Source organism: Pseudoliparis swirei, chromosome 9 (assembly GCF_029220125.1).
Source record: "Pseudoliparis swirei isolate HS2019 ecotype Mariana Trench chromosome 9, NWPU_hadal_v1, whole genome shotgun sequence".
NCBI lineage: Eukaryota > Metazoa > Chordata > Actinopteri > Perciformes > Liparidae > Pseudoliparis > Pseudoliparis swirei.
In genome coordinates this window covers 12,925,643-12,951,861 of record NC_079396.1, presented here as the reverse complement: position 1 = coordinate 12,951,861, position 26,219 = coordinate 12,925,643, and the positions used below count along the sequence as shown (strand labels likewise).

The 26,219-nt window shown below is 42.4% G+C and overlaps 1 protein-coding gene across 8 annotated transcripts in view; it reads right to left on the bottom strand.

The window, feature by feature from the left end:
* scn8aa (sodium channel, voltage gated, type VIII, alpha subunit a) overlaps positions 1-20,167 on the bottom strand; it is a 39,050-nt gene extending 18,883 nt beyond the window's left edge. For 2 of the 8 annotated variants that reach the window (XM_056422684.1, XM_056422688.1), the window contains exons 1-16: positions 19,889-20,167; positions 15,784-15,902; positions 14,453-14,542; positions 13,909-14,037; positions 13,257-13,348; positions 9,879-10,076; positions 9,545-9,608; positions 9,233-9,374; positions 7,121-7,327; positions 6,749-7,030; positions 5,427-5,702; positions 2,769-2,904; positions 2,300-2,538; positions 1,444-1,617; positions 840-1,196; positions 212-685 (exon numbers count right to left, since the gene is read on the bottom strand). In XM_056422684.1, the coding sequence (XP_056278659.1) occupies positions 212-685; positions 840-1,196; positions 1,444-1,617; positions 2,300-2,538; positions 2,769-2,904; positions 5,427-5,702; positions 6,749-7,030; positions 7,121-7,327; positions 9,233-9,374; positions 9,545-9,608; positions 9,879-10,076; positions 13,257-13,348; positions 13,909-14,037; positions 14,453-14,542; positions 15,784-15,902; positions 19,889-20,167 (3,258 nt within the window). Of the gene's footprint in view, positions 1-211; positions 686-839; positions 1,197-1,443; positions 1,618-2,299; positions 2,539-2,768; positions 2,905-5,393; positions 5,703-6,748; positions 7,031-7,120; positions 7,328-9,232; positions 9,375-9,544; positions 9,609-9,878; positions 10,077-12,959; positions 13,052-13,256; positions 13,349-13,908; positions 14,038-14,452; positions 14,543-15,783; positions 15,903-19,888 lie in introns of all 8 variants that reach the window. The other 6 variants (XM_056422683.1, XM_056422687.1, XM_056422682.1 and 3 more) reach the window with 5 other exon arrangements.
* Between the last annotated feature and the right edge of the window lie 6,052 nt (positions 20,168-26,219).

Genomic DNA, 26,219 nt, shown 5'->3' with positions numbered 1-26,219 from the left:
ATTTAATGCTCACTGCCTGCCTGCTCCAGCCACTCTAGATGAATGTTGAGTGATGGAGTTTTGTTAGTGTCTGAACAGTGTGGAGTAGCCAACCACAGCCATGGCTTTACTGTCCTTGAGCTGTGTTGTTAATTATGCTGCAGATTTCAGTCTGAATACTTGTGTGATAAACTATTAGAAGCGGATGGTATAATGTAATCCTCGAACTGACCTCTTTGCTGTTCTCATTTTCCGACTCGCTGCTGAAGTCCTCTGTGTTGAGGTTTTCAAAATCAGATTCTCCAACAGCTATGGGCACGCAGACGGTCAGGTTTGGGTTGTGGATGAACGACATGTGTTCCTCATCGATCATATACTTGCCCACACTGCTACCAATACCGCTGGTAGTGCCGTTACCATTCTTGGCATAGTCCAGGTCACGGTTGATGTCCACCCCGGTGTGGTTAGCAATGCAGTTCAGCTTCTTGTCATACATGTCATCGAAATGCTTCTGCTCGTCTTCCATCTGTGGTTTCTTTAGCAGACGGGCCATCAATATCCTCATCTTTGCTTTTATCCATGCAATGCCTATCTTGATACGCTTGACGGATATCTGCAGGTTGTTGGGCTCACCGTCGTCATCTGTCGCAGCCAAGTTGTCAGCACTGAATGAGCTCAGCAGCAAGGCAAGAAACAGGTTCAACACCTTTGGACACAAAATGAGAAATCAGTAACTTGATTTTGAGTGCACATTTTTCATTCTCTGACCACATTATAATTATTTAAAGATGGGTTTGAGAGCCGCCAGTCAACTGTTTCTCTAAAAGAATAAATGCACACCTTAAAGTCTGGACACTCACCACCAGGTTACCGATAACCATGACCATCAAGAAGACAAGGAGGCACATGCCCTGACCCGCCACCTCCATGCAGTCCCACATGGTCTCAATCCATTCACCACACAGCACCCGGAAGACGATCAGGAAGGAGTGGAAGAAGTCGTTCATGTGCCAGCGGGGCAACTCACACTCAAGAGAAATTTTACACACGCAGTCTTTGTAGCTCTTGCCAAACAGCTGCATGCCCACCACAGCAAAGATGAAGACGATGATGGCCAGCACCAGGGTCAGGTTCCCCAAGGCTCCCACAGAGTTACCAATGATCTTGATCAGCATGTTGAGGGTAGGCCATGACTTGGCCAGCTTAAACACTCTCAGCTAAAGGGGGCGGGTGAAAAGAGTACACGTCACAATGAATTCGTCACAAAAGAATTTAGCTTTGCTAACTTGCTGCTTCACTTCGTGAAGTAAAAACTGTACGAACATACAGGTACAAGTTGCCTGCAAGCACAAACAGTGACTCAAGTCAAGTATACTCTGAGCAACAACATGTGCATATTCCAAAGGCTGAAATGATAACTCCACATGCTTATTTATTTACAGAGGAACTAATATGAACATTTACCAATCGGAATGAGCGCAGCACAGACAGGCCCTCGACGTCAGCCAGAGCCAGCTCCACTAAACTCAGCGTCACAATAAAACCATCAAAACAGTTCCAGGCCTCCTGGAAGTAGTAATATGGATCCATAGCCACAAGCTTGAAGAGCATCTCCCCTGCAAAGATCCCAGTGAATACCTGGCAGGTAGGAAAGGGAACATATTTAAACAATTGGATTTGGCTCAACACCACATTTCAGAAGAGATGTGAAAATATGAAACATGATGGTCGGAGACATTTGTGATATTGTGATCCAGTATCTGAGTTGTGTGCATTATGTTAAAGAACACACACTACCTTGCACTGAGATTAGTGTCATTTGTGAAACATCCTGTTTTAGGACACTGGCACAACATATATTAACAACTGTGGTACTGGAAAGTAAACAATCATGGTGCCACAGCTGAGATTTACTCAATGTTAAAGTGAAAATGGCCAGGTTGTGTTATCCAAGCCATGATTCAGGCACCGTTTAAGAGGAGCTCATCAAGCTCCATGAAATATGAATGCAGGCCTCCCACTAGTCAGCAAACCAGCAGAGAGGCAGACTGGTCCCACTGAAACAAACAGCAGCTCAACACCAACACAGGAGAGGAAGAGAGATGGCATGTGTGTGTGAAGAAATGAGGAATGCATGGATACAAGAAAACAGCAGGGGGTCTGAGAATGTTTTCTTCCCGTCCTTTCAACTCTGAATCAGCGAGGAAAGAGCTGCCAATTACGGCCCTATAAATAACAGCTCCCTATGAGCTGCAAAGAAGCAGAGGAGATTTTTAACCGGTGAATCAGAACAAAAAGAACAAAAAGATGTGCTCCTCACCAGATTGCCTACGGACAGCATGTCTTCAAAGTCGGTGGTCATGGGGTAGTGCTCCATGGCCATGAAGAGAGTGTTGAGCACGATACAGATGGTGATGGCTAAGTCCACGAAGGGGTCCATGACAATCAGGTTCATAATCTCCTTGATCTTAATCCACTTGGGGGAGCACTCCCAGATCAGGAATGTGTTAGAAAACTTATACCAGCACGGCGGACAGTTTCGCTGAGAATCCTCCAGTTCTGAAGACATACACATACACATCAAAACCAAACATACTTGCGTGCTTGAGCATTCCACATGCAATGGCACCAAATGATAGTCAAAATTGTATGCATTGTATGTATCTGGTACTGTTGGATATGCAAAGCAGATAAGCAGGAAATTCAAGTCAAACTAATCAACCCATGAGAGCAGCCTTAGTTAAAGAATAATGAAAGAGAAGGTTAAAGCGGGGTTAAAGTGGCAGTACCCTCCACTAGTGTGTTGGTAATGACGCTCATGACACTGTTGGCCCGCTCTTTCCGCCCAAAGGAGGTATTGAGCTGGTCCACAGACACCATCAGGGAGCCCGACAGCTTCTTCTTCACCTCAACCTCAGTAGTCGGCTGTCAGGGCGAGAGGAAGAATCAAGCACCCATGGAGAGGACATGAACACCATCCATCATCACCACCGGTGGCCGGCGGAGGGAAGTGCACAACAGCATTGGCAGGAAAAAGGAGTTGATGATCAGATTGTTGGGTTAGGGGCAGGTTTCAATCTTTTCTATATCAATGCTGGTTTCAAGGAAGATGTGTTTATGCTGTCAATGCATGCAGGTCTCAGCCAAAGTGGGAGCAGTGGTCTCGGGCTACTTGACCTAATTGTGTTTTCATGTAATTAGCTCATCCCGATTAAATAATGAATGGATTGTGCGGTATTGTGCAGGAGAACTGCCTCTGCATGAATGCATTTTCAGTCCTGACATGCAATAATGGAGGCTTTGCTGCCATTGCAATACAATCATTAGGTTATTCATGAAAAAAAGGTCTCCCAAATCTGGCCATTATAATGATACTTGCAAATTGATGCCACTGTATTTTCCTACTTTGAAACCATATAACTTATATTGCAACCATCAAGTCAAGAGCACTGTAAAAAGATCTTATGGAGGCGCATAGTTCAGATCCATCCAGTTGTCATGCATGAGCATGCTCAAAGTCAAAGAGAAGGAGAGGACATTACAGACACCATAGCCATTGTTATACTGTCTATGTCATGCTTGTTTCTAATTATTGATTTAAATCAACCATCCTAAGTAAAATGAGGCAAAACTAATTCATTAATGTTGACCAGGGAGATTTTGGAAAACAGAGAAAGGTAAAGACAGACTCCTTTTTCATTAATTATGTATGATTACGGTCGGAGAGGAAGGTGGGTGTTACGTGTGTATCTGCTTTGGGGTATTAACAGTAGGGATGGGTATCGTTTGGGTTTTTATCGATACCGGTGCTAAACCGGTACTTTTAAAACGATACCGGTGCTTAAACGGTGCCTGAACCGATACTTTTTTTTTTAAACACACAATGAGGACATTAAAAACTTCTTCGGCCATATTCCCTGTAGAAGCCGTTATCATGGAGCACCGACACACAACGGATATCAGACTGTTAACATACACAATATATATTCTCCATTATATGATGTGATATGTATCGTCATGTGCAGCCCTTATAGGGTTAATCCTGTCACTGTGTTGATGGGCAAAGAGAACAACCAATCAGAGGGACTGAAGATGACACGTGACAAATAAAGTTTTGCTTCTGACAGCGAGAGTTACACTGAAACAAAGTGATGCCCCACGGTCTTTATTCCTCCGTCATTATATTCCCGGTAACACCGGGTATACAGCCGGGATCGCTGTACATCAACATATCTGCTAGCAGACTGTCACGCTCGTAGCTCGTAGCTTGCGCTAGCTACGAGCTAGCTACGAGCTAGCGCTAGCTACGAGCTAGCTTAAGCATGGTTATAATGGCTAATTTATTATTTCTTGGGCTACTTTTATGAATGCAAGACTTGCAATCAACGTTCCGGTACTAATCTGAGTTCAGGCTGCTCGTCATCATCGGTCTCCCCGTGTTCAGGGGACCGGTGACGGTCTCCCCGCCGCGCCCAGCCTGACGCTGGTGTGCTCCACACGGGCTCACAGTCACACACGGCGCAGCCTCCGCTGTCAAAGTTAAATATGAGAGGCTCGTAACCTGCTGACAGGGCGGAGTCACCAGAGAAGTTCACAACAATAGTTTTTTTCAATTTCAATCGGCTCAGGCACCGGAAAGAAGCACCGGAATGTGCGTTGCGTTTCGGTTCGGGTAATACCGGATGTATTGGAACCGGTACCATATTGGCACCGGGTTTCGGTACCCAACCCTAATTAACAGTGTTTAAGTGAAGCAGATTACATGTCTGTGGCTCTATAGAGCTGCTCCCCTCTGTTTCCTCTGCCTGCTACTGTAGATCTACAGGCTAACATAGGACCTGGATGCCTGGAGGAGGAACACATCAACACACTAGAGCATGTTAACTCATCATTATATGCTGTTTGTTCACAGAAATGGTGGCTCATTATAAGAGTGTGTTAAACAGGGACTTGATGACATGCCACACAGGAAGTTCTGGATTATATTAATCAGGCTTTGATGTTTGTGCCAAAATCGAATGTAACAAAGCATGAAGGATAATAGTATGAGGTCTGTTTCATTAGTGCCTGGGAGTAGTAAGTGTGAGTAGGGTGCATGTGTGAATAGGTAATTTGATATGAACATTCAAAACATTAACATTCATTGTTCAAATCAAACAACACAATTGCCTGGAAGTCACTGATAGACCCAGTTTCACTGGCTATAGTATATTCACTATCAAACAGCTATTTCTCCATCCTTTGTCTCCTGTCGGAGGGCAGCATACATTGCTGGGGGAGGGGAGGCGCGAGCGCTTAGCCAAGAGATACATACGGACTTGCAAAAATGACAGAGTAGAGGATAGAGGGCAAGAAAGAAAAGGAACGGACGAGGGGGGCCATGCCTAGTCAGGGCTACTTGTTGGCTTCCTTACACTGTCGTCAGTAGCTGCCTTATATATGTTCACCTCAGGCAGAAGGCGTCCACCGGGCCCAGGGCCGATGAGCGACACCACGCCGTTGCAATCCACCGTGCTGTTCCTCTTCCCGTGAAAGCCACCGTAGCTGTTCCGCCGGTAAGGGCTGAACAGGGAGCCCCGCCGCTCCTCGAACTCCTCCACCGTGCTGTGTTCATCATCGGCAAACTCGTTCTCTGAGTCTTTACCGCGACCCTTGAAACTGAAGATGCTGCTCTTACTGTTCTGGCGGGACAGGAAAGGCGAGCCGGGTATGCTGAGGAGGGACTGGGGGTAGAAGAAGGATGTGGAGAGGAGACTTGTAGGTGTTTCTCAATTACAATTGATCGCACCATCATTTTGATGTGGTTTGTCTTCAGTTGTGGAGGTCGTGATAAAAGGCAACATTTATGAGTTGTGGGGAATGTCAGGCAACCAGGAGGCATAATCTGCTGCAGCAATCATGTGACTTAATAAACAAGAGGGAAATACATAATTAGGTCAGGTATATCCTACACTGTCAAGGTCACACACAGGGCAGAGACACAGGAGCTGAAACAACATGGAGAGGAACATGAGTTGTGACAACCTCAATCTGGGCTGCTGCTAGAATTGATCCAAACATTATTATACACACGCAGAGTATGCGAGCTGAATTGAAATCACCTTTTTTTACAACAATCTTCTGATAATAGGGCCGTTGTGCCTTGTCTTATTTTGTGAATCTTGCACTGTAAACCCTATTATAAGAGCCAATGGAGCCCAAGTGGGGCCGAAGCAAAGCTGCATGATTGCTCTCTTTGAAACATTCATGTAATCACTGTGAATAATTCAGACCTGGACATGTGTTTCTTTATCTATGGCCACTGAATGCTCCTCTATATGAGAGTTTGTGCAACACCACACTGTACAATAGCAGCACTCTCAATCTAAAATATTCCTCACCTGACAGTCAAAAAGTACACAGACACATTTAAAGCTACATTTCTTTCACTGACATTTCTTTTGTATTCGTAAAGATAAAAAGCATCTCTATTCCAATTCTGTGGCTCTGATGTTATGGTGGTATCTTCTTTGGTTTCTTTTTGTATTTGGCACTAGTAATTATCACTGAGCCTCAATCTGCATAAAGGGGCAGTTCATCTAAGTTATGAGAGGAATCGAGACAGTAAGCGAGATACTTTCACTTATATTTGCTGTGAGATTTCTGCCAGCAACCGCAGAAAAATGCCATGTGTGAAACCTAAAGCATTAAAACACACACTGAGTTTTTTCCGACTGACCCTTCATATGATGCTGAATTGATCCAGACACATGATGCTTGCTTTCCTCACCTGGTTCATAATGGAAGACTTTCGACCCAGACGATTATCAGGGAAACGGAAACGGCTCCTCTTGCTGCCGTCATCTGACTCTGACTTGACAAACTTCTCGCTGTCGCCTTTCTCCTTCTCCTGCTCTTTCTGCCGCCACTTCTTCTTTCGATTGCGACGCTCTTTTGCACTCTTGGAGCTGAGCTTTGACATCTCAGAGGAACTGCATGACAGACGGCCTCCACCATCATCCTCCACTGCGTCCTCCGACACTGTGCCCGCAGAGGTTGCCATGGCAGCCGTCTGCAAAGAAACAAACCCACGAAGGAAGTCAGAACGATGATATAACACGACGAAGGAATCATGCGGCGCTCAATTCTGCAGAGGGCTGACCTGGGCGTCTTCCTGCTGTCTCTTGAGCTGCTCCAGCATGGCCTTGAATTCCTCCTCTTTCCGCAGGCTTTCTTCCATGGTGGCCTGGTTCTGCTCCTCGTAGGCCATGGCCACCACAGCCAAGATCAGATTGACCAAGTAGAAGGAGCCCACAAAGATCACCAGCACAAAGAAGATCATGTAGGTCTTTCCTGCCGCCCTCAGGGTCTGTTGGGAGGCAGCGGAGCAGATGTGAAGGCAGAGGGGATAGAACAGCGGAGACATTCATGACATCTGAACCGAACACTCCGAGTCAAAGCACATCTTTCACAGTGACTCATCATAAATAAACAGCCAGCTGTTGGTGAGGATAAGAGAAAGGGCACAACGGCTTGATTGGAAGTTTCTGGGTGCAAAAAAACAGGTCAGCGTAAACGTCTGTGACTTCTGCTTGTTTCTGGTACATGACTGATAATATGCTGAAATGTGTTCTAGTATCGTCTGGTACAGTGACAACTCGATAGGAAACCATCTGTTCTTGGTCCGCACAGGAATCGCCGTATACCCTGTGCTCGTTAAGGTTCTCAGCATGAGCCCTAGGTTGTGCTCTTCATCAGGGAGAGCCATGAGATATGCATTTTGACCTCGTTTTCCATGCACACTGTGCCAGCCAGTGCACAGCCAAACAATTTATATGGACTAGGGTGCTATTCCCAGTGGAGACCGTAAGTGAGGAGCCGGAGCTGCAGAGTCAGAACTAATGAGATTCTGGAAAAATCTTGAAAATATTTGTTCTATTATTGTTGGATGATGTTAGCCTTCATTTCAATGCAGGTTTAAGATCATTAATTTAAATTTAAATAGAAATGTTCCTCATTTAGTTTTATTCCCAAAAGTATTTAATATGTCCTTAGTGAAACAGAAGGACACCTAATTTGAATTATATCATTCATCAGCCTCCTCTGGTTCCCCTTTCTAAAGGCACACCATTGTCATCAGAGAGCAGAGCACTCCTGGTATAGTAAAGTGATATTGTGGTTTATATGTAGTGCTGTGAAGTGTATCACACAACATTTCCAAGAGAAGTCAAAATGATTGTTTTTCAGTCAAACACCAAATCCCATGTGGGCAGGTAAAAAAATCCTCAATTGATAAGATTTCGGCAAAATCTTTGATAAACATTCAACATCCTTCCTGAACACTGCTGCATAATAATAATTCTAAATATACACTAATCAATCGCAGTGAGAGCCTGTAGTTGGGAGCTGAATGTTAACGATACAAGCAAATATAGAAGTATGAGCTGCAATGCTCCCATCAGGTCTCCTCTCCCCCATTGGTCATCCTGTAATCCTGAGCTGTAAATAGTTCATACTTCCTTCCTTTCTGTATGTGGAGGTGTGTCCACAGACTTTGTGTGGAACAGGCTGACAGACAGGATAGAAGCAGCCTGACTACGTATGCAGAGGTGATGAATCGAAGTGGGAACAAGGAAAAAACTAGAGGCAGAATGATCCACCATTTTATGTCTGAAAGGTGGAGTTCCATCTTTCACATAAACATTTTGCAGGACAACACACATTAGAATGAAGAATCAGTGGAGGGCTGAGCGTGGATCAGTCTTTTCTGCAGGGAAACCCAAGACTCATGAGATATCCACTACCTTGCTCTATACAACAGGGCTATAATGAGGACTGAGAACTCCTTACAATTTTCATTATTGATAATACAGGAATAAGAGTGTGTTCTAAATTGATCAATATGTCCAAAGATAATAAAAAAGACATGACAAGTTCTGAGAACCCAATGTGACGTCCTCAAATAGCTTGAATGGAACGTCTAAGAATAGAGGGTTTTGTTTGTTGTCCAGATTGTACAGATTGTGTGGTTTTGGGAATTGTAATTTAATTATTGTGTTTGTAAAGAGTCTAAAGATGAAAGATACTGAATTGTCAGTGATACAAAGCAAAGATGAAGCAAAAGCAGCTAATTTCCCATTTGAGGAGCTGAAAATATTTGCAACAACAACAAAAATCTAATAATCAGCAAATCATTTCAGCATCACTATGCAAGATGACTGCTTGAAGGCAGTGGTATTTGAGAATGCTAAACTTGTTGACACATCAGCTTTACCAGCATGTAAAGGTTTTCCCAGAAGTCCTGTGTCATGAGTCGGAAGAGAGTCAGGAAGGCCCAGCCGAAGCTGTCAAAGCTGGTGTAGCCGTAGTTTGGATTCCTCCCCGCTTTCATGCATGTGTAGCCCTCCGGGCAGCGGCTGGGGGTGGTGAAAGAGGAAAAAGAGAGAGCGAGAACGGGGCACCCGGCCCGAAAATGACTCAGTACTATTTACTTATGATGTACTCTGACTTCAGGCAGAGAGAAGAGCCACAGCAGGTCTTTGTGAGGATCCGCAGCATTCCGAAGAGGAGAGAGAAGGCAACTCACCCAGAGTCGGAGCTGTTCCCACAGAGAAGAGCATCCAACTGGCCGGGCTGGAAGTAGAAATTGGCTGGAGAATAAAGAAACAGCCATAATGAGTCATTCTAACGCAGCCACAGTTGTTTATTCTGCAACTGTCCGTAAATTCATTCAGAATAATTTTCGAATTGAGTTTTTCATTTTCTATTTTCTATTAATTTAATTTTCTATTATTTTTAAACCAATTATTGTTGTACACCCAGTGCCAAAATGACATTGTTTTATAGTTTGAGCATATGGGCTGACTCATATTCTAAGATTGCTGACAGCTCACCACCGGTGAAGCCTGGTCTCTACTTACTGTCGTTCATGATGTACTCTTTCCAGTCGAAGCTCTTGGTGGTGTTGATTGGCCAGATTACACACTTGTGGCGCAGGTTGCCCATGAAGAGCTGGAGACCGATGAGGGCGAAGACGCTCAGGCAGAAGACAGTCAGGATCATCACATCCGAAAGCTTCTTCACAGACTGGATCAAAGCGCCCACAATGGTCTTCAGGCCTGGAGGACAAATCACACGATGCTGATGCCACAGGTCAGAATATTTGGAGTATCTACTTCTACTAAAAATCTGCTTTTGAAACTAATACTGATAATATGTTAATCACTTTTCAGGATCTATGACTGGGAAATATCCAGTTTTGACTGGATGGAGGTAAAATGCTGGAAGTAGCAAAACTGTACTCCTCTCATATTCAACTTTATGAAATATATGTTTATAACATTAGTGAATATTTAATGGAATTTAATATATTAATGTGAATGTGTTACTATATTGACTTCATATGCTGACCATCTGAACAAAGGTTAGGATTTATATGAATTAACCTTAAGATTTTAAAATGTTTTACAGATAGCTATTAATACATTTTGGACAAACTGACAGATTACAAACATAACATCTGTAGAAACAAAACAAACAGGAAATATTTAGGAGCCTTCCCACTCTTTTCTGATTTATCCAGCCAGAAAATATTGTGAAAGATATCAAATCCAAAATAATTTTAAACGGAAGAAATGTTCATTTCATTGCCAATGATGGACAAAGTGAACAAGAGGGGGAAGACTGTAGAAAAGTGGGAGGAAATCCATAAGGAAGAGAGCACAGCAGCACAAAGAGGGGCCATGAGAAGGACAGAGGCACAGGCGGGGGGGCTGGAAACCACATGCAGGTCCTTTAAACTCCAAGGCTGAACAGGATCTATTCAATGCCAGTGTGGGCACTTTCTTGAAGTATATAAGGTGTAAGGTGTATAAGGTGTCATTGGGAAAGCACTGACTCCCCATGCCATGACCCTGGAGTCTGCCTCATTCACACCTTCGCTAAGACAAAATAGTTTTACCTTCTGGAACAGGCATCCTGGCTCTGGCAGTGTTTGCATGGTCCACAAGGAACTCAAACGGGGTCTCGAAAGGTACAGTGGGCTTCACCAGCTGTACGTACTGTAACTTCTTGTAAAATATAGTCTACATTTTTCATAAAGGATTACAGATTTGGACAATCGAAGAAAAAATGTAATTAGATTGGGAGAGTCAATTAAAAGCATTTATATCACAACAACTTGTCTTAGTAAGTACATGACAAGATTTCATCGAGCAAAATAAATAAATAAAAGTATGTTCAAATATTAATTGGGGTATTATATTAATGCCCACATAACCTTTTTTATTTCATGCCCTCCACTGCACATGAACTATTCTGAGATTAACTAAAACTACCTGATAAAAGCTAAATGTTGTCCACTGCAGTGCTATAGTCCATCATCAATTATTGGAACAGTTAAAGGAATAGTTCAACATTTTGAGAAATGTGCATATTCACCTTCTGGCAGAGAATTAGATGAGAAGATTGTTACCACTCAGTCTGTTCAATATTTCTCTGCAGCCAGTAGTTGGTTAGCTTAGCATTAAGACTGGAAACAGTTAGCCTGGCTCTGCCCAAAGGCAACTAATTCAGAATAACAGCATCCCTAAAGCTCGCTAAATAATATGATATATATTGTTTGTATGTAATTCGTTAAAAATCAGCATAAAGGTTTTACAGGACGCTATGTGTTGTTTCCATGATATAATCCAGCATCTTTACAATTTAGTATTTGTACAAATTCAACAAACTAGATGTTTATGATTAAATCTTAGATAGGCTATCCCCCAAGTCGTTGTGCTAAGCTAAGCTAACTGGCAGCTCTCTATAGCTTCATATAAATCATCCAGAAATGAGTGGTATCGATCTTTTTATCAAACTATGTGCTAGAAAGCAATTAAACATATATAAAAAAATAAACCTATTCCTTTAAATAAAGTTCAATCCAAATGCCGTCCCCTTTTTGTTTGCACTTAAAGGATTTCCTTTTTCATATTTCCAAATGAATATGTTGTGAAAAAAAGCAATCCACAATTCTTTTGAGTAAGCAAGACATCTGTTCCACATCCTCCATCAATAGATAGGTAGATGTGTGGTCAGTGTCACTCAAAAAGGTCAATAGGTCATTCAACAATCCCATCTGCTTCCCCAACCTCTGCAATGTCAGCACACAGTTTATTGTTCTGTGTCGTATATCATTCAAGTAGGTTGTAAAAAAGGGAGAAAGGGAAATAAAATCAATAATCAAACTAAAAAACAAAGAGAAGGCAAATCAAACTGTCAATGCCATTTGTCAGCCACGCTCTTGGTTGGCTAATATTGTAAAAGCAAGTGACTGAAAAGCATCATGCAGCATAAGAGATATGTTCACAAGCTAGGCTTGGCAGTCTTCATTCATAAATAATTGGTGTATTCTGCAGGATCTCTCTAAGAGCTATGCCATTTCTCATATGAACATCAACATACAGTTTACAAGGTTTATCTTTTCATATCTTTTTCCAAAAAACATGGAATCCTTTTTTTACAATCACATCACTAGTTTTAAATGTGCAACAAAATGATTCATGTCTTAATTTAACTTCATTTAGGTGATAGGAGAAGCTGAAGGTTTTCTGGCAAATTTGAGAAGCTATGATCTATTCTTAGCTGATAAGTATACCATGTACTGTATATCCACCTAATTTTCAACAAATCTCTTTGCTACAGAACAGGCATTTGCTTATTCTTCAGAATGGCGGAAATAAGTGAGTTAAAGCTATTTCTGAAGACACACAGCTGCCTGGGAAACGGCCTCATGATGAGAAGAAGCGAGTGCAGACACTGTGGAGGCCTGGAGGAGACTGCAAAGCCTATCAAAAATGTATTAGTACCATTTTTGATAATTTTGGAGAAAAAATAAATACAAAAATGGTTGTCTCCAATTCTTTTGCTGTTGCTTAAATCATAATTGTAATCATAATAATAGTGAGTAGAAAAGAAAGGGTGAGAGGGTCAGCCTTCGTGTTTAAACTGAGTCTCACCTGGAATGACAGAGATAGTTTTCAATACTCGGAGAACTCTGAATGTTCTCAGCGCAGATACATTGCCCAGGTCCACAAACTCTGTTATATATCTGAAATAGGGGAAGGATCACACACAGAACAAACACGATGACAATAACCACACACGCCAAGAGCACAACACCACCGAACCAGGAGGAAACGACGCCACTCACAGAGCCTGTCCACTGAGGAGAAGGGTGGAAGGTAAAAGGAAAGAAAGACACACACACCTAACACCAACCCTGCCCAACCGTCCCCCGCCCCATCCTGTCTTACCTGGAATTACAGAAATAGTTTTCAATGCCCTCAACACCCTGAACGTGCGCAGAGCTGAGACATTGCCTAGGTTTACAAACTCTGTTATATACCTGCAGGATCAAACCACAGTTACAACAGCTTGTTATTTACATGAAGGTCTGAGGTGGAAAGGTACATTCACACACAGATGGGCATTGTGACGGCAGTACAAACAATGGAGACGCATTCTAGATGGTGCTGAGCATTAATAGGAATGTATGTTGTCATGTAGAAGCAGGTGCATCTGTATTATAAATACTGGGTGGTATATAGTCGACGGGAAACTCTGGGCCTTAAATTAAATGTTGCAAAAAGGTGAATGAGAGGGAGAGTTTGATGACGAAGATGAATCGGGTGTCAGTGTGGGTGTTGTCAGGGAGACCGCAGAGTGTCGAATGGAAACCTTCAATTCCCAAAGAGAAAATCTCAGATCCATGGGGGAAACACAGGAGATGGGTTATCAGACCGAAAGGAGAAAGTAAGACAGACGGAAAGATGAACAATCATCTGGAGCACTGAAAGCTCAATTTCTTAACCCACCCTGTTTTTAACAACAGAAATGGCAATATATGTGCACATTATTACATTTCTATAATCCACTGACAGTCTGAATAACAAAGGAAATACTTACGCCATCGAAATGACCATGAAATCCAGCCAGTTCCATGGATCTCTGAGGAATGTAAAGCCGTCTATACAGAATCCTCGTGCTGTGATCTTTACAAGAGACTCAAATGTATAAATTCCTGTGAATGTGTACCTGCAAAGAGAAAAGTGTTGACAGAATCAGTTCACCAAGTGGAATCAAAGCTCCTTCTCATCTATAAGGCTGCACCCTTGTTAGCTGTTTACAAAAAGGGATAGATACAGGATACATTTAGGATAACAAAGTCAGGTAGATTGTTACATGTATTATTTTTAACTAAATAACTTGTTGGCTTTGCAGAAACTATGAATTGCCATGATGGTTTCTGTCGCGTGAACATTGGGCTAGATCCAGTTTGTGCCTCTCATACTTTACCATTACTTTCTGGCCTTTTCAAAGATAGCTGGGGTTTTTTCTTTTTAATATCAGATACTCCGATTCAAGGTTATGATAAGATGAGGCACAACACATAGGAGAGCAGTTGGCATGCATGTAATGTGTTGGGTGAATATATTAAAAGTGTACTTACTCAACTTGTTTTGACCACTCGGGAGGATCACTAAACGTCATGAATATACAGTTTGTCAAAATAGTACACATAATGATCATGCTGAAAAGAGTGAGGAGTATGTTAAGGAAAATATGGACAATAAAAAGCAATCACAAACATCATAAATCTCATCTAACATGCACATATCTACAGTAGCTACAGTATGCATCTAATGTGATTTCTGTGGTCCAGTGAACCTCAACATCCCTCAGCACAAAGTGTTAATGTCATAAAACTTTCACATAGCACTTAACAGGAGGTGGTTTGGTTTGCTCGCTACCACATCGGCCATTCTTTTACCCATGAAACATTTAAATGGTATGTCTTTAGTAAAAATATAATGGCATGAACAAAGCAATAAGATGTTTTAAAGCTGCAAGGATTTCAGTGCAGAGGGAAGCAAGAAAAGCTCAGTTGGCTTTAGGCCGACATGAAGCCAGAGGTTGTTAATACCTGTGTGTGTGGCTAAGAATAGCAGGACTTTGGTAAATAGAGGGGCAAAGCAATATGTATAGAGTATAAAAGGGTTTGGTTTTTGTTATTAGTATTTCTGCTTCCCCAAACAGTCACAAACGGAAAATATCTATATTGCAACCAAATGTATAATTATCATAGTGGCAGGTGGAGAAAGTGAATATGCTGTAAGAATTTACTGAAACAAATGTGTCACTACATTATACATCTTTGGTATGTTATACTTCCACAACTGTAAAGTTATTGTTCTAAAGGATGTTTTGATGTCATTTTCATAATTAACGAGACCTATTCAGCTGAAATGAAGTCATCTTTTAAAATAAAGATAATGCATCAAATAAATATGAGATTGTGATTTTGCTATCGTTTGGTGTTTTTTGTATCAACATCCTGGTCCTCTTCTCTCTTTTGTTCTTTTTCTTTCGTCTAAATTTAGAATTTGTTTGTGTATTTGAAAAAAACGTCCCTTTCCAAGAATATGGCTGAAGTCTAGCGTTGATTCATCCGTTTCTTCCTCGTCCTGGATATTTGTCACATAACGGATGCTAACTGTTGTGACTGTGATGAAATTAGATAAGCTGTCACTCATTTAACTTTAGCCATGGGAGCTGTAAAGCCTGACAATAGCATTATTGACTTTCAAAAACCATAATTTTCTATAATCTGCTATTAGTTCCTACCTAACCTCAAACCAATTGTCTGTGTCCTCTCCTGTGGTTCGAGTCACAGGAAACATCCCTTGCAGTATGAGCAGGACAGAACATATCATCATGAATAATACACACGAGCAGGAAACTCTTTTGTCTTTGCCGTTAAGACACCATTTCAAAGGATATGCATGTATCAAAATTTTAATAGCTACTCGCCTAACCGGATTTAAAGGATGTATGAAGTACAAGGCAGATGTGGCACTAAAACGGAAGATTGTCTTCCCTCTATTTAGCACTATAAATGTCTGTGGGGAGAGAGAGAGAGGGGAGAGAGAAGGGAGAGAGGGAGAGAGAGAAAATATTAGTCACTTAACACTCAGATCAAAATACACATTTCAGCAAATACACAAAAGTATAGATCTCTAAAACATGAACCAAAAGCAACTGAATTTGATTAAAAAACATTATGTCAACCTTTTTATGTATGTCAAGCTTCTTCTCTGCATCCATATATGTCAGTATACATAACTCATATAAATGTGTCGATAATATGTAAAAGATAATCCATGCATTTGCTCCTCATCATGTATGGGACAGAATGCATTTTCATATTATAGCGTGGAAATGGCTGCCAGGATGTTTCTGATGTTGTCCCAGTCACTCGGCGCCATCCTGCACATCACACCGTTGGTGGTTTCAAGCGAAGCCAAAACAGGAAGGGCGGACATGCCTCTTTGTGTGGATAACCTCGTAATTGTTTAAATAAAACATGTCAATTTGCATGAAACGTTAATGAGACTCTGTGATATGGGCCCTTGTGTTTTTAACAAGGCAACCCTCACTACATTTAGCTACCAACTCACTGCTGAAGGCTGGAGACAGAGGAGTGAAACGAGAGAAGAGGAGGATGAGGAGGACTGTGAAGGGAGACGTACAGTAAGAGGCCTCATGGTGGTCACATGACTGCTTGTCATTTGTGCACTTTTAACATGAATTAGGTGCATGTGTTACATGTTGTTAACAGGAAAGCTAAACATCTTAAGAGAGGAGAATGTAACCGCAGAGAGGAAGCTTTCTTCCCGGAGGACGAGAATCAGAATTTCTCACATGACCTCCCAGATATTAATTTGACGACTCAGAACAAGCCAGTACAAGCCAGATATTACTCTCTAGTTACTATTAAAGGTCAGAGCAGCAGCCTCTCCCTCGTGCTCATACTCTCGTATATACTGGAAACATTCCCAGTCTACACCATGGGCACCCATATTGACACACATGGATGTGTCCTAGTTGCTGGTGGCATGACATTATTGTTAAATAAAATCATTTCACACATATGTTGTGTACATATGCATGACAAATATGTACTGTATATAAACTCATGCACAAGCACACACATGACCCTGACATGTGCACACAAACCAGAATGCACAAAGCTAGAAAATGAACAAGCAAGGTTGACATCCACACACATACACATGACCGCTATATAGATATGCCGGGAGTCTTTTTTTGCAACGCATGACTAAACTGCTGCAAAGCTCCTGACAATGTTATAATCCAGAGCTGAGCAAAGAGGAGAGCGGAGGAGAGGAGAGGCAGAAAACGGGGGAGATGAAGAGCGCGTGAAGCAGGCAGGCAGGCAACAACTGTGGCAGCAGCAGGTGGAGGACAAAAGCAGGGCGGAGGCAGCCAGAGCGAGGGAGCTGGGCAGAAGACGGGTGGGTGGGGGGATGGGCGGGAGACAGAGATGGAGAGAGAGAGAGAGAGAGAGAGAGAGAGAGAGAGAGAGAGAGAGAGGCTTCAACACAGAGGCTCCAGCCACCAGGCTGCAGCATCTGCATCCATGAGGGGCCACAGCAGTGATTCAAAGAGCCCCCCTCTTTCCACCCGTGTGGTAAATGGTAAACGGACTGCATTTAATGGCCCCAGAGTCTCCCACTCACACACACACACACACACATGACTACAGATATGGCATAGGGCTCAGCTGCTGCGCTCCGGGCCAACCTGCTCATGTTTTCCACGTCACTGCTACTTTACATCTAAAAGGCCTGGTATCTTGGTGGGGGAAATATGACTTCCTACGGATCTGGACACATGCTAATATGTCCCCTCCACTGTGATCTACATATTATATGTTCTTTTACACTAAACATATGTTATCATTAGTATACCAGTATACTCCACAGTCACCTTTATCATTTGAGATATTATGAGCATAATTGTTCATCTTTAATCCACACAAAGGAGAACAGATGAGCACATATTGCTTATCCTCCGATACACGTACACAGGTTTGTTGGGGGAAAGCATTTACGTCTCTGATTTTACTCGTGCACATTCCGCAAAGCGAAAAAGTTGTTGCACCTGCAGGTCTTCCACCAGCAAAAAGCCATTTCAGTGAGCCCGGCTGCAGCAAGAAGGAGAGCATGTGTGCTCATGCATCCCTGCACATGTCGTCCATTTCAATGCTGTCCTCACGTCATCTCCCTCCCCCCTCCCCTCTATCTCTCGTTACCTTCTCCTTGAAAAAGATCCGTCTCACCAGCCCAGTACATTGACACAGGGCTCAACCTGGCATGATCCTGCCCCGAACCACCAACGGGGAGGGTGAAATGCTCTCCTATACAGTTATTACCCCGCCCTCCCCTACGAGAAATGCATCCAGAGCCGGCCCGCCACATCTCAGTGACAAAGACACACAGAGCAACATTCTCCCATCAAGGTCACCACCTGATCTGACGTCAAGCTGCCAGAACCAAAAAAGCATCGGCTCCCTTTGGCATTAGAGACTAGATGGAGAGCCGTCGTGAGATCTGCCTGAAGCGGAGCGCTGACAGGACTGCTGGTGAAGGCAAGCGACGCAGAGACGAGGAGTCAGACACAAGATGCATGACTCGCATTTATCGGTGACAGTAGTGCATGGACGTTTATGGAGAAAAAGACGAGTTGTGTGTCAAGTCAGGGAGTTTTACGACAGTGCCTTAGAAATGTTCACCGCATGTCATCTGAATCGTGTCTTCTCCTTGTGAACTGGAGAGTTACAGAACAGTCGGCGTGCACGGTGTGAAGACAGGGAGGTATGAGACGGAAGCAGATGGAGAGACAGATACTGTGTACCTGAATGACACACACACACACACACACACACACACACACACACACACAGTATCTAAACACAGACATTGAGCTGATGACGATGACGGACTAGATTATCACAAGCTTGAATTTCAGGTAGGACTTTATTTTAATGTACACTGTGTGGACAGGATCTAAGTTATACCACAGTAGTAGTGCAGCAGTATTTAAAATAATATGATTTGAGAAACCAATTTTTGTTACATAATTCTTTGATAAAAATAGATCCCAGATGATGTTACCATTGTAGGAGATGTTTGGCCTTACTCAGTCCCGTTTATAAACACTCCCCAAACGTCTTCCAAGTAGGAAAACATAATTACATTCTGCAATCTAATCATGAAATTAAAATAACTGTAAACACAGCACACACGTAAGCCAGCCGTCACCAACCAAACAACGTCTCGACTTCGTCTGAGTAAATTCCAGCAGTAAAGTATGACTCACCTCTCCGTCATGAGGCGACTCATCTACCGACCATTGTGTGAGAAATGAATTAGCATGTTGGGACTCGACTGATATCGTAGAACGCCTGTCTATCTGCGTAAGCATCAACATTGGTATGCTGATCAATTTGGGGAAATGATCACCAGGACCACATAACAACCATCTTGATCTTTATATGTACTAAATAATATTCTTCTGAGGCTATCTGTCAAGATGCCACACAAGCAAATAAGTAACTATGACTAATGAAACAGAAATTACCAAATCTGAAAAAGCACACCTCAACTGAGTATCAAAATTCAGAAAGGCGCGAGAGACGAGTTGTGATGTAATGCAATGTAGTACTAATCTGGCAATACAGAGCTAGAGGGACAAATAACATGATAAATAGGACAGGTATATTTGGAAAGAAATATAGATTTATTTTCGACAGCTATTTTTTCAGTGATCAAAGTTCTTAAAAGATAACCGTAAAAGAAAAGGTAAAAAGGGCTTATTTAAACAATAAATAGACAAGACTTTGAATCTGACGAGACATTAGATGCCAGCTTTTGATACTCTTACTACATTTTGGATTCGACCAGAAAAAGTACTGAGGTTTGACACCCAGTCCTAGGCAGAAACATCCTTTGGTTTAAACAGCTCTGCGACATGTGGGTGGATGACATCACTACACATGACTTGTGTGTGTTTGCAAACTTACTTTCTGAGAGTTCAGGTAGAATGGGTCCAGCTCCTCCAGTGGGACCGCCACCAGTCCCTTGGGGATGTCCCCATAGATGTAGGGCAGGCTCTTCCCAGCCTCCAGGTCGGTGTTGGGCTTGGGCTTGTTCTCGTCATCATCATCGCGGTAGCTGCTGTCCTGCTTGGGTGGCTTCTTGTTCTTCTCCTCATTGATACGCAGCTCAATATTCACCAACGATTCCAAAGTAAACTGCTTTAAGCTATTAGGTCCTGGCGTTGCATTAACGGTTGCAGCCATGTTTTCATCCTGCAGCTACCTGGTCTTTAGGCGTGTACCATCCACAGTAGCAGCTCTGCAGGAGGTGCAGACAAGAGGAAAAGTTAACCACAACATTTGGACATGGACATGGACTATTATTACTTGTGATGTTGAACAAGTGAACACTATAATCTAAATGTTGCTATAAAATTTAACTTTTCGGCCATAATCCTAGACTTTTTCTTCGAACATAGGAAGATATTTGGAACACGTGACCAAATGCTTGGGCAGGTCCCAGACACCCAAAGGTATGCATGTTTACGAAAACACGTTTCCAGATTGAGTCAGAAGTTGTGACGTTAAAGGTCTGTCATGTCCTCCCCCTGGTTTTGGTATAGTAAATAAATGGTTATTGATAACCTATGGTACTACAGCAAAAGTGTCTGGCTGAATGCTCTATCCTTGCCATATTATGTATTTATAATAATACCATTTATCAAATTGCTTGGTTTTCATTTATCCTAATGAATATTGATAAGAAAAGACAGGCGATAAATAGAAGCCCAGAGCAAAAGGAGGAGACATCCTGTTGGGTAGAACATCATGATAGTGTTCTCTACAATGTTATTTGTCAATCCACAAAAAATGAGCAGCAGCCAATCAGTGGAATGTTTACTTCCATCCGTCTCTAACACTCGCCACCGAAGTATTCATAATGTTTTGCTCACTCTTTGAATAACTGGCTTCCAAAAGCGATGGTAATGATAGTGAAGTGGAATATCTCTTTCAAGACATTACTCTTTTTTTTTTAGCTCCCTCATCATACAGTCTCTTCCTCCCTTTAACTTTACCTGAGTTACGGTAAACAGAAAACAGAGACTTGTGTTGAATGTTTCGTTTACATCAACAGAGAAAACCCAGAACAATGATACATCCGATACATGAAAGGATAAATCTAACTGGTATCTTAAAATATGCTCAGTGACTTATATAATAACAATAAATGAATAGATAAATTAGATTTAAGAGTATACTGAGGTCATGGAAAGTGGATCGTAGTTTAGTTTATTAATATATTGTAGGTATATATTTATAATGTGTCAAATGATAAGCCAATACCCAGCACACTTAGATATAAAAGGGAATTGATGGTGACATGACAGCTGTTGAGGCTGCAGGACGTTTCAGGGTCAATACACTAATGTGAGGAAGAGGAGTTCAGTGGGAACACACCTGAACTTATTCATTGACTATTTTAAAGATAGCTGCTATTTGATGTTGTGCTACATTTTCAACATTATATTTCACTCTTAATCCCCTTGTCACCACACACACACACCTTTGTTTTTCAGTCTACGGTGGAGGAGGGAAAAGCGGCACGCAGCCTAAATAAGGACAACACTACATCCCCCCATATCTGAATCACAAGGCCTGTCGCTTTCCTGCTCCCCTCTGCACAACACAATATAATCAAACATGTAGAGCAGATATCACACAGCAAACACTCCTCTCTATATTTTGGTGGAGGACATACACACACACATGAAAACATGCAGCCCGGGAGCCAAGACGTCTGTTTTAAAATGGACCCCGGAACCTCGCAGTGTTTGAGCCTTCTGTTGCTCTGCTGGCGCTGTCCCTTTCAGCACCACACGAGCGCCCGCGCGCGCGCGCGCACACACACACACACACATACAGACACACACATGCACACACGAATGCATACATGCAGGGTTGATAGAGAGGGGAAACAATCCTCAGCGCTCGAACCGTAAACCCGTGTAACTGTGCCGCCTCGTAGCCCGTGCGCCGTTGCGGGGACGGTCCTCGTCTCGGTGTCTCCGGCTCGTGGGTTGCACATTGCCTCCATTCAGGTTTGGACGCGCAATAATTTCACGTGGCAAACCAGCACATGTTCTTAGCATGTTTTCCACTTCTCATTTTCAGAGGTGCCGTGAATAATTCAATTCAATTCAATTCAGTTTATTTGTATAGCCCAATTTCACAAATTACAAATTTGTCTCGGAGTGCTTTACAATCTGTACACATAGACATCCCTGCCCCAAAACCTCACATCGGACCAGGAGACGTGTTTACCGAACCTGCTGAATAGGAAGCAGGGCCCGTGGACACCGTTTCGCGCCTTTGTTTCTGAATCTATTCCATTGAGGAGAAAAGAGGAAAGTGAGAAGCGGGAGGCGCATGGAAGTGACTCCCACCAAATTGGCCAAAGCATTATTGCTGCAGTGGGTGGAAATATGGTCACGCTTGTGGTAAACGCAACGGTGGATTTGTCAGTCACAAGTGTGACGTCGATGTATCCAAATTAATCGAAGAACTGTGTCGCGATTTTTATTCAGATTTTTTTTTTTTTAAGCCAAATAAGATTTGTTTCTTCTTTTTTGTTGTTTAGATATTTGGTGCTTTTTTGCGAGTTGTCTTGAAGGATCTGCACCACACCCGCGAAGCCTGGTCGACTGTCAAATCACTACAGGCTCTATCTGTGCACATGAGATCCCAGAGAATGACGCGAACCCCCAGCATAAACACACACACACACACACACACACACAGTCTTACAAATGAGGTTAAACATGACAAATAAGACGAGTAGAGAACAGTCACGGTGCCACAATCACCTGGAGGAATGTACATGTCTTGGGTATTGATGGTGGAAGGAGGATCAGGCTATTCACAGAGCATCGAAGCCTTATGGTGTTTCAAGAGCGCCATCCTGTAATCCAGAGGGTAGACTATATAACATGTGTTTAAAGTGACCAACATTTGAAGAGGACAAACATCTTTCGTTGTGTCTTTTGGGGGTCTGGAGCCGTCACACGGCGCCCTACCTGCAGCCCAACCTACGAGACATGTTCTCTCTCGAAGCGACGCGACGCCTCAGACGCTCGACGAAATGGTTCCTCCGATAAATTCCTTCCGATCGACATCAACTGTTTGTTTGTATGTATTCGTGCTCTGGTCCGGCCGATAGATGCTCAGCACGCGCAGACACCCTCTTCCATCCAGCTCCAAAAAAAGAAGAAGATGCGGGGCAGTGTGCAGCTCTGCGACATTTACGCAAGGATACCGACAGTGGGCAAATTGTACCGTCACCTAAAACCATATGAACCGTTTTCTCAAAACGATTATGAATGAATGATACTCACTTTGTAAGCGTTACAATAAATCAGGAAAGCCGTTGCAGAAGTGCAGATGTGGAAAAGACTGGGGAGGAACTGCGGTCGTCGCCATATTGTTGCTGCTATCTTCCCCCTCAGCGCGAGCAGTTTCCTGCATAATTGATGACTCTCAGAATGTAAGGGAGTGTCGGCAAGTGCGTTTGGTGAAAACGTAAAGGTCATTTAGGCCTGCAGCCCGCACACCTGTGTGTGGTTCACACAATGCAGCTCATGGGGATGGGATTGAGTGCAGAAATACAAGTTTACGCTGACAAAACGCATCGCGTTGTGTTCAGTGAGGTGAGTTTAAAGACCACTTCAGTCACCTCTGTTCTGAATACACAATCATTCAGATCCTATAATATTTAGACTACTGTAAATAAGAATACACGTGTACTTAGTTAGATGCATTTATAACAATGATAAGTGGGTTAAAGATGTATTTTGGATTCCAAATGTTTAAACACGGGGTATTTCATCTCTAAGTAATTGCTAACTATGTTCATGTATAGCCCCTGCACCAGGCTGCTGTCTTCCTTACATGCTTATAACTAATTAATATACAAAAAGGCCACTTTTAATCTATTAAACCTGTCACCGGCCTTTTGTTATCATATGTGTGTCCGCGCGCGTACATGTGTACATTGACGAAAAGTCTGAATCAAAATGAACTGAAACATTTTTTTTAAATAATTTTCATTTTGTTGATTTTTCTGTTGGGATATTATCTGAGATACACTCAAAAAAACGATTCAAGCCCTTCTTAGAGGTGACACATTTAAATATTGTTTGATACATTTAAATAAATCAATTACAAAACGAAGATATTTATATTGAATGGGTGTAACACAAAATGTATGAATACTTTCATTTATTAGATTTATTTAGGTTACACTCACAAAAACGATTCAAGCACTTCTTCGAGGTGACACATTTAAATATTGTTTGATACATTTAAATAAATCAATTACAAAAATAGATATTTATATTTAATGGGTGTAACACAAAATTTATGAATTCTTTCATTTATTAGATTTATTTAGGTTAGATGGTGTGCATATAAACTCAAAATAAATGTGTTTCATTGAGGACTACCCTTTGCGCATGCGCCAGCTGAAAATCAGTTGTTTACAAGGTGAAGACACTTTCAGGGCTGTACGGTGGCGTAGTGGCAAGCACCGTCGCCTCAAAGCCAAAAGTCTGTGGGTTCATATCCCAGTCGGGGCTTTCCTTCTGTGTGGAGTTTGCATATTTTCTTTGTTAGTTAGTAAGTTTATATTTTGAGTTGGACAAACACAAATTAATTTAATTTAATGAATATCGTTATTTTATTTTAGATGTATTTGATACAAATGAGTTGGACTAACTTAATTACATTGTATTGCACTGATGTAATCAGGCACGTGCACAGACATTTTGGGGGGCAGGTGCTCAAACCAAAAAAAAAGGGCACCCAATGCCACAAAAAGAATTCTGACAGAGTTGAAGCATAAGCAGCAATACATTGATGATGCAATACATCCTCGACCTGCGTTTCCTCTGGGCAGCATCAGACTGCTTGCTTACATTTTCTTTATGAATAAAGATGAATTATTATATATAGCAACAGTACACGCGTTCTGATTGGCAAATGGGTCATCATGCCAGCCACATATTGCCCTCCTCGCTGGTCTGATACGGATCAGTATTGCCCTCTTACGTCATTTTCAAAATGAGCGATATTGATAGACATCAACAGACATCCCTCTGAACAATACCAGAGGCCTTATGATTTTTTTTTCAGTCTGGCCACGCAAATCCTAGACTAACCCCTGTTAAATAGAACGGAATAAGAATGCACTCTCTCTCTCTTCTCTCTCTTTCTTCTCTCTTCACTCTCTCTCCCTCTCTCTATTCTCTAAACATAACTAACGTCAGTAAACGGCTGCAAGGCTTTGAAATCACGGATTTCGTGAGTTTTTGTTTGTTTATTTTTTTAGGAAACGTCGGACCAGTACTTGTGACGTCATGTTTTCAGCAGCGCTAATGTTGTGGTTGATTTATCACAAAACAACGTCAGGGGACAAACACCGTCATGACCTGTTGGTCTGGTGCTGCCGGTCAGAGGAGAAGGAGGTGCAGCCGTTTGGTGGCGCGAGGAGCACTGCGCGGAGGAGGAAGTGGAGGAGAAGGAGGGAGGAGGGGGGGGCGGGGCACGAGAGATCGTGAGCGCCGCGGAGCATGTCGGGGCGAAGTTCTCAGATAAATGCCCCGTCGGATATTAAAACACATTTGGGGGGACTTGATGACAGAAAGAGTAACTTTTATTTTTAAATACTGATGAATAAAAAAAGTGGGCTCCAGCAAAAAGGGCACCTTTCTCATCCAGGGCAAAAGGGCTGGTGCTTGAGCACCACTAGGGGTCTATCTGTGCACGTGCCTGGATGTAATGCTAAATTTGAGTTGGAGTTGCATATAATTATTGGATGGAAAACCTGCCAACAATTTAATTGAGTTCATCCAATGAGTCATTTCTTTGAGTGTACAACACAATAGTTATATGGCTATTTATTTGTAATGTTGTATTTTGTCACAATCTACTACATCGTTGGTTTTTTTCATTGTAGACCTCACGCCACAGCGTCTTTTCCGTCGGCAGTCATAGGCTCATTAACAGATCTCGGGTCCCCCACTGACCTTCATGAACATATTTATTTGATTTATTTTATCTTATATGATGACTGTTGATTGTTTTTGATTGTTGTTGTTTTGTTTGTAGGCTATATCTAATGTGTACACACCAGCCGCCAAGTCAAATGCGTCGTGTGTCTAACTCACGTAGATAATAAATGTTTCTGATTCTGATTTCACCTTTGACCCACCTGCCATGACGTCATGGAGAGAACAGACGTTGTTTTTGTTCGCGGTGGAAA